This window comes from Solea senegalensis, linkage group LG13, assembly GCF_019176455.1.
Source record: "Solea senegalensis isolate Sse05_10M linkage group LG13, IFAPA_SoseM_1, whole genome shotgun sequence".
Classification (NCBI taxonomy): Eukaryota; Metazoa; Chordata; class Actinopteri; order Pleuronectiformes; family Soleidae; genus Solea; species Solea senegalensis.
The window spans coordinates 1,685,251-1,698,839 of NC_058033.1; the positions used below are offsets into that span (position 1 = coordinate 1,685,251).

General features: G+C 41.8%; 1 protein-coding gene across 5 annotated transcripts in view; it reads left to right on the forward strand.

The window, feature by feature from the left end:
- mink1 (misshapen-like kinase 1) overlaps window positions 1-13,246 on the forward strand; it is a 28,238-nt gene extending 14,992 nt beyond the window's left edge. For 2 of the 5 annotated variants that reach the window (XM_044041846.1, XM_044041848.1), the window contains exons 14-32: window positions 271-447; window positions 688-858; window positions 1,189-1,455; window positions 1,924-2,003; window positions 2,124-2,227; window positions 2,307-2,398; window positions 2,690-2,713; window positions 3,026-3,177; window positions 3,318-3,435; window positions 4,585-4,701; window positions 4,980-5,091; window positions 5,479-5,628; window positions 6,032-6,175; window positions 6,916-7,050; window positions 7,178-7,278; window positions 7,380-7,529; window positions 7,616-7,775; window positions 7,871-8,010; window positions 8,359-13,246. In XM_044041846.1, coding sequence (XP_043897781.1) covers window positions 271-447; window positions 688-858; window positions 1,189-1,455; window positions 1,924-2,003; window positions 2,124-2,227; window positions 2,307-2,398; window positions 2,690-2,713; window positions 3,026-3,177; window positions 3,318-3,435; window positions 4,585-4,701; window positions 4,980-5,091; window positions 5,479-5,628; window positions 6,032-6,175; window positions 6,916-7,050; window positions 7,178-7,278; window positions 7,380-7,529; window positions 7,616-7,775; window positions 7,871-8,010; window positions 8,359-8,442 — 2,478 coding nt within the window. In that variant the 3' untranslated portion in view covers window positions 8,443-13,246. The remainder of the gene's footprint in view (window positions 1-270; window positions 448-687; window positions 859-1,188; window positions 1,456-1,923; window positions 2,004-2,123; window positions 2,228-2,306; window positions 2,399-2,689; window positions 2,714-3,025; window positions 3,178-3,317; window positions 3,436-4,584; window positions 4,702-4,979; window positions 5,092-5,478; window positions 5,629-6,031; window positions 6,176-6,915; window positions 7,051-7,177; window positions 7,279-7,379; window positions 7,530-7,615; window positions 7,776-7,870; window positions 8,011-8,358) is intronic. The other 3 variants (XM_044041850.1, XM_044041847.1, XM_044041849.1) reach the window with 3 other exon arrangements.
- The last annotated feature ends 343 nt before the right edge of the window (window positions 13,247-13,589 follow it).

Sequence of the window (13,589 nt, forward strand, 5' to 3'; positions counted from 1 at the left end):
ACACTAATAAATCAACTGACTCATTTTTACACTGTCTCTTATACAAAGCATAAAAAATGCTTGATACACACAGTCAATCTTTAGAAGTGGGCTGTTGATTTACGGTTGTGCACAGGCAGTCCAGACCAAGAGATAGTAAAGTATGCGTCAAGCTTTTTCCGTCTCTGTCAAGACATTCAGCGGTGGTCAGTAAATTAGGGTTAGTGAATGGAGAATTGTTGTTCGTCTGTTGTAAACAACATCTTGACTGCAGTGTGTATCTTTGCTCAGGAGTATAAGCGCAAGCAGCTGGAGGAGCAGCGTCAGTCAGAGCGGCTACAGAGGCAACTGCAGCAGGAGCATGCTTACCTGGTTTCTCTGCAACAACAGCAGCAGGAAAAGAAGCCCCAGCTCTACCATTACAACAAAAACCTGGAGTCAAACAACAAACCTACATGGGCCCGTGAGGTAGTGATGTCACCTTACATTTGCAGCATCACACACTGTTGTCAAAGTGGTGTATACAGCCTGACCGACGCAAGCATAAAAAAGGCTTTTTCATGCTAGCTGGAGGTGGAAAAGTTTGTGTATCAATAAATGTTAAATCTTAATAAGTGCAATGGTAACAGATTTTAGCATGAAAAAATGGCTGAGAGTGTGGGGACTGATGAGAAAACTAAAACTTAAATTTGCACCTTGTTATTTCAGGTGGAGGAGAGAAGTAAGCTCAACAGACAGGGCTCTCCGAAAATCTGCACCACTGTCTCCGACACTGCCATCCAGTCACGCTCGGACTCGATCAGTCAGTCAGGAGTGGTCCAGTCTGCTCAGACGCCACCAATGCAGAGGCCCGTCGAACCTCAAGGAGGGCAGAGCAAGGTGGGTGTTTACATTTCTGTTGGGGAAAGCGATCGAAGAAACATAGGTCTCTACCTTTCTGCTTCGTAATTCTTTGCTCCTTTACCCTTCATGGTCGAAGCTTCCTTATTTACGTCTACCTTCTCTTTCTTCTTTTCCCCTGTCCACCCATCTTTTGCTTCCTACTTGTTTCATCTTGGAATAAACACAACGTTGCACTTTTTTTTCCACCATGACCCGCTTCTTTGACTATCGCCTTGTGCACTCTTTCCTCCGCTCGGGTGCTTGGGTCTCCCGGTGTGCTGCTGCTGCTCCTGCTCCTGCTCCTGCTCCTGCCCCTGCCCACTGCAGTTCCAGATGGCTCACTTGGTTCCTCTGAAGCCTTACGCTGCTCCCGTGCCTCGCTCCCAGTCTCTCTGTGACCAGCCCACTAAGACCATGTCCGCCTTCCCCACCCAGGATCCCTCCCTCACTCCCGCCCCCCGTCCCATCCACTCTAGAGAGCTGGTGCGTCAAAACTCAGACCCCACTTCTGAAACCCCGGGACCACAGGTGCATCAAATCCGAGAGGATCGTGGGCCCTGGATCCGCTTGCCCGATGTCGAGCTCCCACCTAAGGTAAAATCTACAGGCTGGTTTTGACTCACCAGCAGGTCTGAAAACCTAAAACTAACTGTTTTGCAATTATTTACAGTATTTTGTAAGTGTTGTCCTAACCAAGTACAGAATAAAGCAACAAATCATTAACACAAAGAAGATTAAAAGTGGGTTTAAAACAAAACCTCACCTTTTTAACACACAGTATGCAATTTCTGCTCAATCAAAACAACTTAAAAGCTGACAGGGAACATAGTAATAGTTTTCCGGTTGGCTTCCTTTACTTTTGTGTAATGAGAAGTCACGATCTATTAGTGACAAGTACACAAAATAAAAAACAAGTTGCTGCAGAGACGGGTAAAGCAGATGACATTGATTAAAGGCATCCAGAATGAAAATGTTACCTTGAATAAATATACAGATTTCACAGTGATGAACATTGTGTTTGGCTAATGTCGAAAATGTAAGACTATTTGTTTCTGTCTTTAGATTCCTCAGAGGACAGCATCTATCGCCACGGCTCTCAACACCAACCTCACATCTGGCATAAGGCATCCAGTGAGAGCCAGGTACTGTGAACAGCCAAATGCCTTGAACAATTTGATTAGTGTCTACTTAATATTGGAAAGCTTTACTGATGAGCAGACATACTGTTAGTGATGTATATCCTCACTGTATCTTTGTGGCAGCAATCCAGATCTCAGCCGCAATGATCGCTGGGAAAGAGGAGACAGTATGAGCATCATTTCCAATCTTCCCCAGACGGGCTCTCTAGAGAGGCATCGCATCCTCAGTGAGTCCCTTCCTTCCTCTCTCTGCAGTCTGCCTGAATTCAGAAATATAACGATACCATACGACAATGTGAATTTCAGGTTCCTCCAAAATGGAGTCGCCCATTCTCTCTCACGATAGTCGCCATAAGCCAGGAGAGTCCCGCACTTCTTCACGCCCTGGGCGTCCTGCTGTAAGTGTTTAAGTGTTCTTGGACATTATGTTGGCGGTGTGTCCATTTTTGCCCGATTTGTAAGAGGTGCATGCATGCAATATGAAATTATGCTGACTTACTGTTCAAATGGCCATTTGTGTCTCAATCTGTGCTCGATTCTCCTCTTCTAATGATGCACTTGTAGTAAACTAACTGGAGGTTTCCTCCTCAAATGACCTTTCCTTTCTACACGATGTAGTTAACTCCTCTGCTGTTTCCCTTCCTGTTTCTCCTCTTTGCAAATCCCTGTTTGTTCACTCAAATGAACAGAGTTACAAGAGAGCTATAGGGGAGGTTAGTACCACAGTCTTTGTCTGTTGTACAATGCTCACTGTTCATTTTATGGCACTCACCAGCTGTGTTACATTTCCATGTAGATGCTTTTTAGTACATGGTCTCATTTAGGATAACCTTACATTGTTTTTGAATTAAGTTTTCACATTCAGCAAAGGTCTTTTAAGTTTATGTGTCTGCACCCATCCTCCTGACAACCACCAACTTCAGTGTCTCCATTTTCTTTCATTGTACTTGTGCGTATGTTGCTGTTGTGTTATTTGCTGCTTTTACGTGTGGCTAATGAACAGTCATGTTTTTTTTGGCGTGCAGGATCATGGCCTTTTTGCCAAAGAGCGCGCCGAGGAGCAGCCAAGGCCGCCAGTGAAGGCCAACGATTACTCCTCGTCCTCCGAGAGCAGCGAGAGTAGCGAGGAGAGTGAGAGCGGCGAGGGAGCAGAGGAGGAAGAAAGCCCCACAGACCGGTAACACTGTCTCTGGCTGTTTCAGAAGCAACAAATTGTTTTTATTCATCAACTTTAGTTTAGATTTCATTGCCTCCAGTTATGTTGACTCCTTGATGGCTTTATTTTTGGTTTTATTAATTTGTGATGTTTGATTTCAGTCACAGGGATGCAGACACCGACTCCGTCAACACAATGGTGGTTCATGAAGATGAAGGCGAGGCAGGAGAAGGAGAGCAAGCTGGAGGCTATGGGGATCAGACCATGCTGGTGCAGAGGGTGAGTCATCTGTACATATAATTATGCTTAAAATGCTCTGTGACTGGATGAGGAATTCACTTCATGTCAGAGTAATACAAATCAACAAAAAAAAGGGGCAGTGGGTCCATAATGATGTTCAGGAAGGACTTGGAAGAAATGAATCATTAAGGAGGCAGATGTGAAGGGCAGGTTGTTATCAGTGTCACTGAATATAACCATCCACTGGTAATGTTCACAATTTCAGGACATTGTGTGCTGCAGGCTAAATCATACATTCAATTCAGTCTTATTTTATTTGTGTAGTGCTGATTCACAACGTACATTTTCTCAAGGCAATTTACATGGCAAGGTCAAGACCTGGCAAGTATTACAGAGAAATCCAACAGAAACACAATGAGCATGGTCTTGGCAACAGTGGAACAGTGAAAACTTTTAACAGGAAGGAATCTCTGACAAAACCAGTGTCTGAACATCTGCCTCGACCGGTTTGAGTAGGAGAGAGGAGAGAAGGGAGTTAGTGAAGGAGAGGTGGGGTGAATAGAAACCAGGAATAGGTTCACAGTCAGACTGTCCACCATTAACTTCAGAGCGAAGCTATCGTGTTGCTTTGTATTTAGCCTAAAATCACACTGATAGATCATCTTGTTGGTTGCTCATGATGAGGTGAATGTGTGGAGTGTCACTTTTAATGTGCAACACTTTTGGTTTTTATACATGCATTTATGTACCAGGGCTGCAACTGAGGATCATTTTCTTCATCGATTCGTCCGTCAGTTATTTTCTCGATTAATCGATCAGTTGTTTGGTCTAACACATGTCACAAAAAGCTTGAGAAATGTGGATCAGAGTTTCCAAAACCTCATAATGATGTCCGCAAAGGTCTTGTTTTGTCCACAAACCAAAATGATTTTGTGTTAATCATTTCTTTATTCTATGGAGCAAAGAAGCCAGAAAACATTAACATTGAATAAGCTGAAGAAAAATGTTTTAAATCATTAAAAATAAACTCTCAAACTGACTGCCAATTAATTTAGTAATCAATTATTGGTTCATCGTTGCAGCCCTACTATGTAGCTATGTGTATAAATATTTGTGTGTGGTTACATTTACATCGACTTATGAGAAACTTGAAATGCAAGTTTGTTTGTGTTTTTTGTTACCTGTAAGACCCCGGAGAAGCGGAGCCATAATGGATACACTAACTTGCCTGATGTGGTGCAGCCCTCCCACTCCCCCACTGACTCAGCCACTCACTCCTCCCCTGGGAAGGACTCTGTTTATGATGTAAGGTTTACTGTTGTCTACATCACACACTAAATTTGTGGTTTATTTTTATGTGTCCTCTCTCTCTCTGTCATCATTCCAGTCGGTTCATTACACACCGACATTTCATCATGAAACTGTTGTTAGTGGACTGTCATCACAAACTGTCGACCTTTCACCTTATTTTAACGTTCCACAGCCACAGAAAATATCATTTTAACCCTTTTATTTAACAAATGAACATCTCTTCCCATATAACTTATTCAGACGACACTGTTCAACTCTCTCTGCTCTTCCAGTATCAGTCCAGAGGTTTGGTTAAAGCATCTGGAAAGTCCTCCTTCACCACCTTTGTGGATCTGGGCATGTACCATTCACCAGGAGTTACAGGGGACAACATGTCTGTCACCGGTGAGTCAGAAGCTTTTTTTGGACTCGAAGCATAATCTGCTCATTAAAACGGTGACAATCACCAAACAACGGCAGCTGATTGCAAAACAATTCATGGCTGTAATCATTTGAATATCATTTTTTTATTCAAGAATTCCTTTTTAGAAAGCATTCACAGAAAAAGAGCGGCGGAGGCCCATTTACATGTTCACCCTTTGCGTGTGTGGGTTTTCTCCTGATAATCTGGTTTCTCTCCATAGTCCAGAAACATGCAGATTAGGATTGACTGTAGGCTCTGAACTGACTGTAGGTGTGATTGTGACAAAAATAAACGTGTTACTTCATTTTCTAAAGGGAAAGCACACCAGGAAAATCTGTAACCATTGCCATTGCTGCCTCTGTGTTCAGGCTCCAGGTTTGAGCAGCTGAAGATGGAGGTGAGAAAAGGATCCATGGTGAATGTCAATCCCACCAACACACGCCCGCCGAACGACACGCCAGAGATCCGCAAGTACAAGAAGAGATTCAACTCTGAGATCCTTTGTGCTGCACTTTGGGGTGAGAACTGTTTCAGTACATGTCAGTAAACACACAGAAAAATAGTATATTTTACCTTCCTTACATATACGTTTGCAGATTATATGAAAAAAAAGTTTCCCCCCTTTTTTTTCTGTTACTTGCCTTAAAGTTGAGTTTATAAAATCTGTTGCACATGTGAAATATCTTTTCTCCATCTTCAAAAATCCTTGCACAGATTTCTAAATTGTTCATGAAAGTTACCCGTTACCTATTCTTTTTTTTTATCAAAATGAAATATTATGGGGGCTGAGTTACTGCAGAGGAAGTTATAGTAGAAATAAAAGCATTCAGTGTGAGTAATAACACAAGTTGCAAAATTATTTTTAGCTGTGAGGAGAGCAGGATTCGACTCATGGAAAAAAATCTGTGTGTGTGTCACCAGGTGTGAATCTACTGGTGGGCACCGAGAACGGTTTGAAGCTGCTGGACCGCAGTGGTCAGGGCAAAGTTTACCCCCTCATCAACTCCCGCAGGTTCCAACAGATGGACGTCCTGGAGGGCCTCAACCTGCTCATCACTATATCAGGTCATTGCTGCTGCTCTTCTCCAGTCTGCTCTCGCTACAGCTGGTTGAAGATTTGTGTGCTTTTTACAACAAAAGAGAAGACGGAAGATTAAATGGGACACCTTGAGTGAATACTACGTTTTTCATCTAAAAAATGGCATTTTCTAACAAAAATCATCTGCATCCAGTATAGTAACACCTGGTGTAAACAGGAAGATGATTCTCTCTGTAGTTGTTTGCTTGGTTAAAGAAAGTATTATTCACAAGAAACGATAAAAAGTAAGAGCAGCGATTTTTATTTTTGTTTGGAATTGAGACAGAGAATATGGTGAAACTGAATGTGAGTGCTAACATAGATTTGCGAGTTTCAGTGTTTTGAAAGTTCTTTGTTTCTATTTTCGATTGAAACAAGGAATAGTGTGGATGTTTTTTTGGTTGTTTGGACATTTGTTCGCAAGTAAATTAATCTGTTTTCACAACATGCTAATATATTCTGTAGACATTTAGTTCTACGTATGGATTTAAGGGGTGGGGGGAAAATAGATAGAGTGAAATATTGTATAAGAAAAAAGTGTAATATAATACACTTTTTGAGGATTAGCATAAAAAAAGCAATTGACGTTCCAGTCCACTAGTGCTCACTCACTCGCCGTGGTGTGATTATTTTTGTATGTTGTGATATTATCGTCCTGTGGTGTCTCTGGTGATTCAAGCGATGTCAACGCGTTGAAATAATTCCTTTTGTTACTGTGTCACTGAAGGCAAGAAAAACAAGGTGCGAGTCTACTACCTGGCCTGGCTGAGGAATAAGATCCTCCACAATGACCCTGAGGTGGAGAAAAAGCAGGGCTGGACCACAGTGGGGGAGATGGAGGGCTGTGTGCACTACAAAGTGGGTGAGTGAGAGATGATTGCCCGTTTATCACTGCTGTCTATTCCGCTTCAGGCAAAAATGCATTTGGCACAGTGAATAATTGATTTCAAGTATCTGATATCAGATGGCCTTGTGGTTGTCCCATGTAGTGAAATATGAGAGGATAAAGTTCCTGGTGATTGCTTTGAAGAATGCGGTGGAGGTATACGCTTGGGCTCCCAAACCCTATCACAAATTTATGGCCTTCAAGGTAAGTCTCTCGTTTCCTTATGCGCTTGGATTAGTTATGCAACATCAGTCGGCCAGAAGTTGATTATGTCCGTACCCTCTCTTTCTGCTCCGTTTAATCAGTCATTTGCAGACCTGCCCCACAGGCCAGTCCTGGTGGACTTAACAGTGGAGGAGGGCCAAAGGTTGAAGGTCATCTACGGCTCTTGTGCCGGTTTCCATGCCATTGACGTTGACTCTGGAAACAACTACGACATTTACATCCCTGTGCACGTACGTTGAACCGCTATCAGAGAGCAATGGTTTGGACGATGTGCGACCTCCAGGAGTTCATCTCTTCTGTCCTGATCTCAAAACAGATCCAGAGCCAAGTGACACCGCACGCAATAGTGTTCCTGCCCAGCTCAGATGGCATGGAGATGCTGCTGTGCTACGAGGATGAGGGCGTCTATGTCAACACCTACGGACGCATCATAAAGGATGTCGTCCTGCAGTGGGGCGAGATGCCCACATCTGTTGGTAATGATAACATTTGAAAGAAAAGGAGTTGGGATAAAAGTATATATGTAACTGTTATCGGTTTGCATAGTCTAATATGCCACTTTGCTTTGCAGCTCATATCTGCTCAAATCAGATTATGGGCTGGGGAGAAAAGGCCATAGAGATCCGTTCTGTGGAGACGGGCCACCTGGACGGTGTCTTCATGCACAAAAGAGCTCAGAGGTTGAAGTTCCTCTGTGAGAGAAATGACAAGGTAAGAGATTTGAGCGGTTTTGGTACCTTGAATTCACTGCGTACCTTGAAACGGCCCAAACCTAGTCACCACTAGGGCTGAGTGATTTTGAATAAATATGAAAATTGCAATTATTTTGGCTGAAATTGTCTTGTGACCTTTTTGAGAGGTGTACTGAGGCCGTTTTGTGTTCAGTAATGTAAGACTTTTAGTTTAGACATTAAAAAAGTTAGGCAAAGCCAGAATTTAATTTTCATCTTATCTCCTTAACCTCTGATGACATATCATGGTCAATTTATGAAAAAACAAACAACTTTGCCTTTCGTTCCTAAAGATGTGTACATGTTTAATGTCCACGCTGTCCCTCAGGTGTTCTTCGCGTCAGTGCGGTCTGGAGGCAGCAGCCAGGTCTACTTCATGACCTTGAACAGAAACTGCATCATGAACTGGTGAAGGATCGGCTGCTCTGGTCAGTGTGTTTAGAAACCAGCGGGGTTTGAAGGAAACGAGTGCATCCGAAAATTCACACACACGCAAACACCTCTCTCGCTTTCTCTCCAGCTCACTCTCACACACACACGCAGTCAACACACTCGCACAAATAAACACCAGTAATATCTCAGTCCATTCCACTCCGAAGCTGAGGCCAATACGATCACATTCTCCATGGAATCATCATGAAAAATCACTGACCCTCACATGTTGATACCATCTGTTGATTTGTACTGTATATATTCTCGTCTGGATTTACTTTACTTGGTGGACTCGTGTTTAGTCGTAACTATTTAGTTCCTTATTGTGAAGTACGTTAAAAAAAACACACAAAAACCCCACATTCCTTGATGGTTCTACAGTAGGTTTTGAGGAAGGCATTATTTACCAATACTGTATGTTGAAACGAAGCTGTAAATAGTTGAATCATTTACAGGCCTCTTATACGGCCTCTCCATTAAGTGTGTTTTGCCACTGGACACATGGTGGAAAAAAAAACTAAATGCTGGAACACCCTCGCTGTAGTGGCATGTGCACCCCCCCCTCCTCAGTTGTGTTGGGGGTGTTTTCACAATTACAGAAAGGCTTAAAGGAAGGAAAAATAATATTAGAATGTGACATGGTTATCAAGGAGTGTTGTTAATCTGAAGACTTATTCGCTCTAACTTCTATTTTCTTCTTCAAAGTCTTTAATGCCTCAAAAGCAAAAATATATTTCAGTTTAAAAACCAAAATAATCAAAGTGATCACTTTCAAATCTCCCACTTCTTTTCTGTTTTAGCTCAGATTAACTGACTCAACTGGCTTGTATCTAGACTTTGAGTTTGTAGAAACCTTTGATATTTATACTGTATGTAGTGATTGTATTGGTATTAGCCTACTGGTATTCTTCATTTTACTGTAATTATATTGCCATTATATTGCAATATACTCTATTCTCGTGTAGTCTTTGAAAGAGGAGAGTCGCTGCGTTTTGGCTGGTGTTGTTCGCCGACCGCGTCACAGGAGACGGTGAAAGGAGGGCGTCACTGAGGTTCCAGTGATGAAGGGAGATCATTTTCAGGGTCCTGTCACCCTTCTACCACAGCAGCGGTCTATCTACTGTATTATATTTCACTTTCCACACTAGTTTTTCTGTCGGTGTGGATCTTCTTTTTTTTCATCCGGGGCGATTGCAGTGAAACGGCTCTAAGTGTGGCACAGTTCCTTTCTTTTTGTCTCGGGTAAGAGGGAGGATTTAATCGTGAGGGGACTTCACGGGTCTCATCAAGCACTTTGTAAGAACACAGCTGGAACATGTGATGATGCTTTATTATATTTAATTTCGCGACTTTATGCCAAACGTTCGCGGCATATGAACTGAGGCCAAAGGCAATAGAGTTTAATCGAGTTAAATAGATTTGGAGACAAACTATTCCGACAGTTCACTAACAGTTTTCCTTTCCAACTGGCTTTTCACTAATGTGATAGTGTCATGTTTTGGTGGCTGCTTGGTTTCTCCTGTAGATCTTTACTCTTAATTATTTGTGGGAATAAGCTTTTAGTCTAAGCAGCAGCAGCAGCAGCAGCAGCACAAATGCTCCTCATACACCAGGTACACGTATGTAAGAGGCAGTGTGATCTCTCGTCTGTCTAGTGACTGACGCGGTTGCATTTTGGTCACTGCATGTTGGTCGGTATGCATCGCAACAGCATGGAGGTTTTTTCTTTGGGGGGTGGGGGGTGGGGGGGGTGATTCTGCTTCGCTTGATGCTGACACGTTAAAGCTGAAGGATGATTTTTGTAAGACTGCCAGTACGAAAAAGCTTTTGGATGTTACGAAAAAGGAACGTTGGATAGTGAAGAACGGAATAGTCTGCTCAACAAAAACTAAAGATGATATATATTATGTGTGTTCAGGGTAAAGAGCATCTCATCAAAGATCACATAAATAGATTTAATAGATTTTATTAAGTGAAAGCGCATGGAGAGCACTTTGGCTTCAGAAAGCATACGTTTATCTTTAATTATATCATGATCAGATACTTAGGTGTGCATGTGCGTCATGGAAATTATAGTATATAGCACTGTATCAAAGTTGTTTTCCTCTTACAGTGAAAGTTTTTATTCTTTAACATGCCACTGTGCCACGATGACTTGCATTTCCAAACGTTGCAATTCGCTCTGGCACTCGTTCTTTTTTATGGTCGAAACATTATTACTATTTCTTCTGCCATGTTTACAGTTTAAGCAGTGCCTTGGAGTTGGGAAGGCGTTAAGTTTTACCCCCCCCCCACGTGTGTCATAGTTGAAATCAAATAAAGAAGAGGTGCAACGGTTTCTGCTGCCTGTCCTGTGCCAGTGAAGTGCACTTAATTTCAATCTGAAAAAGGAATCCCTTAGAGGGACGTGAACTGCTTTTGTGACACCACATCCAACCTTAAAATATCAATCAGTTCAGAGAGTTGCAATAACAAATAATAATAATAATAATAATAATTTAAAAAGAAAAAAAAAATACATGTCCAATCAATCAAGTGTAACATGTATAGGATCCACTCAGAGTGGGAGCCAGTATATAGAGAAAAGCCATACGTATGAAACAGGTGTGTAGGTGATGACTTAGTACTTGTACACAGATCCAATTTAGACTGTGTGTGATGTCTGTTCAGAAAGTGCTTATTATATTCTTTAGTCATGCTGATTGTTTAATCTCGTAGTGGGGAAAGTAGCTTGATTCTAAGTCTATTTTATAAGATATGTAAATTAGTCTATATTGAGAAATAAAAATTGAAAAAAACGTGAATGTACATCTATAAGACAGATTTGTATTTATATAAAAATGCGTGCCGCTCCATTAATCAAAGCACAATGTGTTTAAAGTAGAGAGAGATTCTTTCTTTTCTTCCTCGGTCGCTCGGCAGTCGTCGAACTTGTCAGCGCGTGGTCGCTTCTAGTGCAGCGAGACCAGCTGTGTGTGTGTGTGTGTGTGAGCGTGTGTGCGTGTGTGGACAGTTACTCCAACTGTGACTCTGACACGAGTGGTGACTCACAGCTTGGCGCTCTGGACTCTCGGACCCGGGAGTAGATTTGCCGGCGCGGGGTGGACAGGCTGTTGATAAGCTCGGGTGACGACATGGATCATCACAGAGTCGGTACAGAGGTGAAGGGCCACGCAGCCTTTGTGTTGTGAGGTTATTGGTTCTTGGCTTTGATCAACTACTGACGACAACTGACAAAAACCAGACGTTTCATACATTTTTGCCCTAAAACTCAAAAACAGAGCGATCTTTGATGCTGCCTGCATCGCTGTGTTTAAAGTTCCATTCCAAAAGCACACTCTGGCTGTTTTGTCAGCACAAGACGGCAGCCTCTTTAAATCAAGGCCCTGGCCCAAAGTAACTCCAAAAGGCTTAGTCTGAGGCTACTAAAGACAAGTTAATTATTTATTTTAAGAGCGATTATACACTTAGAAATACATACTTATTAATATGAGTAGTATATTAACTTTCTACCAATATATGCTCCTCATTGTCACACACTGCACCTTAAAAATCTAAATTTCACTTTTTAATGCTGGGAAAAATATATATATTTTTTGGGGGGGAATAAGGAAAAAGTGAATCATCCAATAAAATGCACAAGAGCTTCAAGCAGAAATGAGGAAAAACTTAATTCTAACTTCACAGTTGCCACCCTCTGTGTGTTTTTTTGTTATCACATTCATCAGTCATCAGTCCCAACCAGTTTATCAGACTTTTCACAGCTGCTTCGGCAAACTTTTTTCTCCCCAAATTCTCCTTTTTAACAGCCTCACTTCTGTTGCACAACATAAAAAAAAAAACATGTGCGTAAGTGCGTAAGTGCGTAAGCTTAGTGTCGCATATTTGACTCATTGTAAATCACTACAGAGTAAAGAGAGTTATATGAATAAATGTTAAATATTAGGTTGATCAATTTGAAGTTGGCTGACAACACCACATTGTCATACTTTTATTTAATCACCATATTCCTTTAGTTCTTTTGCTCATTTTGAAATCAACTAAATTGTACCAATCATTAAAATAAATCTAATCCCTTAATTGCAACTATTATTCATTCAAGAAGCACATGAAAGGTGTTCTGGTGAGCCATTTAAATCTGGAAAAGCAAAGATGAATTAAGGGTTACAGGCGTCGGAACACGGTTGAATGAAATGGCCCATGGTGGTCCGTGTCACTGTGGTGCGCAGGAAGCGATTCTTCACTGGTGACTGAATCTTGGCCGGTTTGTGTGTCTCTTCTCACAGAAAACGTTCCGTACTTTTGCGTCCGCCGGGATCGCAGGAAACGACCGCTTCTCTCTTGACAGTTTTAATATATACAATCCTCCGTTTGAGATGCTTGTTCTTGTTCTACTGTAGTGAAATCCCAGAAACTGCCTTCCTGAAACTTGTAGATGGATGATAGCTCATGTTGTGTTGAGGCACTCCTCTCGCTCTCTCTCATAGCTTCTATTTCTAATCAGTAACATGTGAAGGTGATGAGCGGGGCAGATATGAAACAGATCTTTAGACACAACAACAATATCTCTTCTTGGGTTTTTTCAATAACATTTTTTTGTTAGTTTTTTTAGAGACGGTAAACATGTTGTTTTAGTGTGTGCGCGCGTCTGTGTTACTCGTGAGTGGTTAACTCCTGATTGTATTTCATAGACTGATGATAACCTTCAAATTTTCAAAGGATTATGTTGAATGAATTCATGTCTTAATACAGAATTGTTTGAAAAATAAAATCCCTTGATCTCATCGTCGTCTGCGTTTGTCTTTCCTTGGAGAAGTGTTGTTCCTGTGGTAACCCCAGAAGGATCGCGCTCTTCAGCGTTTGACCACGTGATGGTGCTGGAATCTCACGGTACAAACATGACACTCCTGATTGTGACACTTCACATTCATGCCAAGTGAGAAACACGTAAATGGACACAGGCGTCTATTAAATTAAATTAAATTGCTGAATGATAAAGCTGAATATAAAATGTGTTTAATAATAATTAAGATTTGATCCTTGTGTTAAGGAGCCACAGATGATAACTGTGCTACAGCACCCACTAGTGGTGGAAGGTAACAAAAACAATCGTCCTCAGGGTTTGGG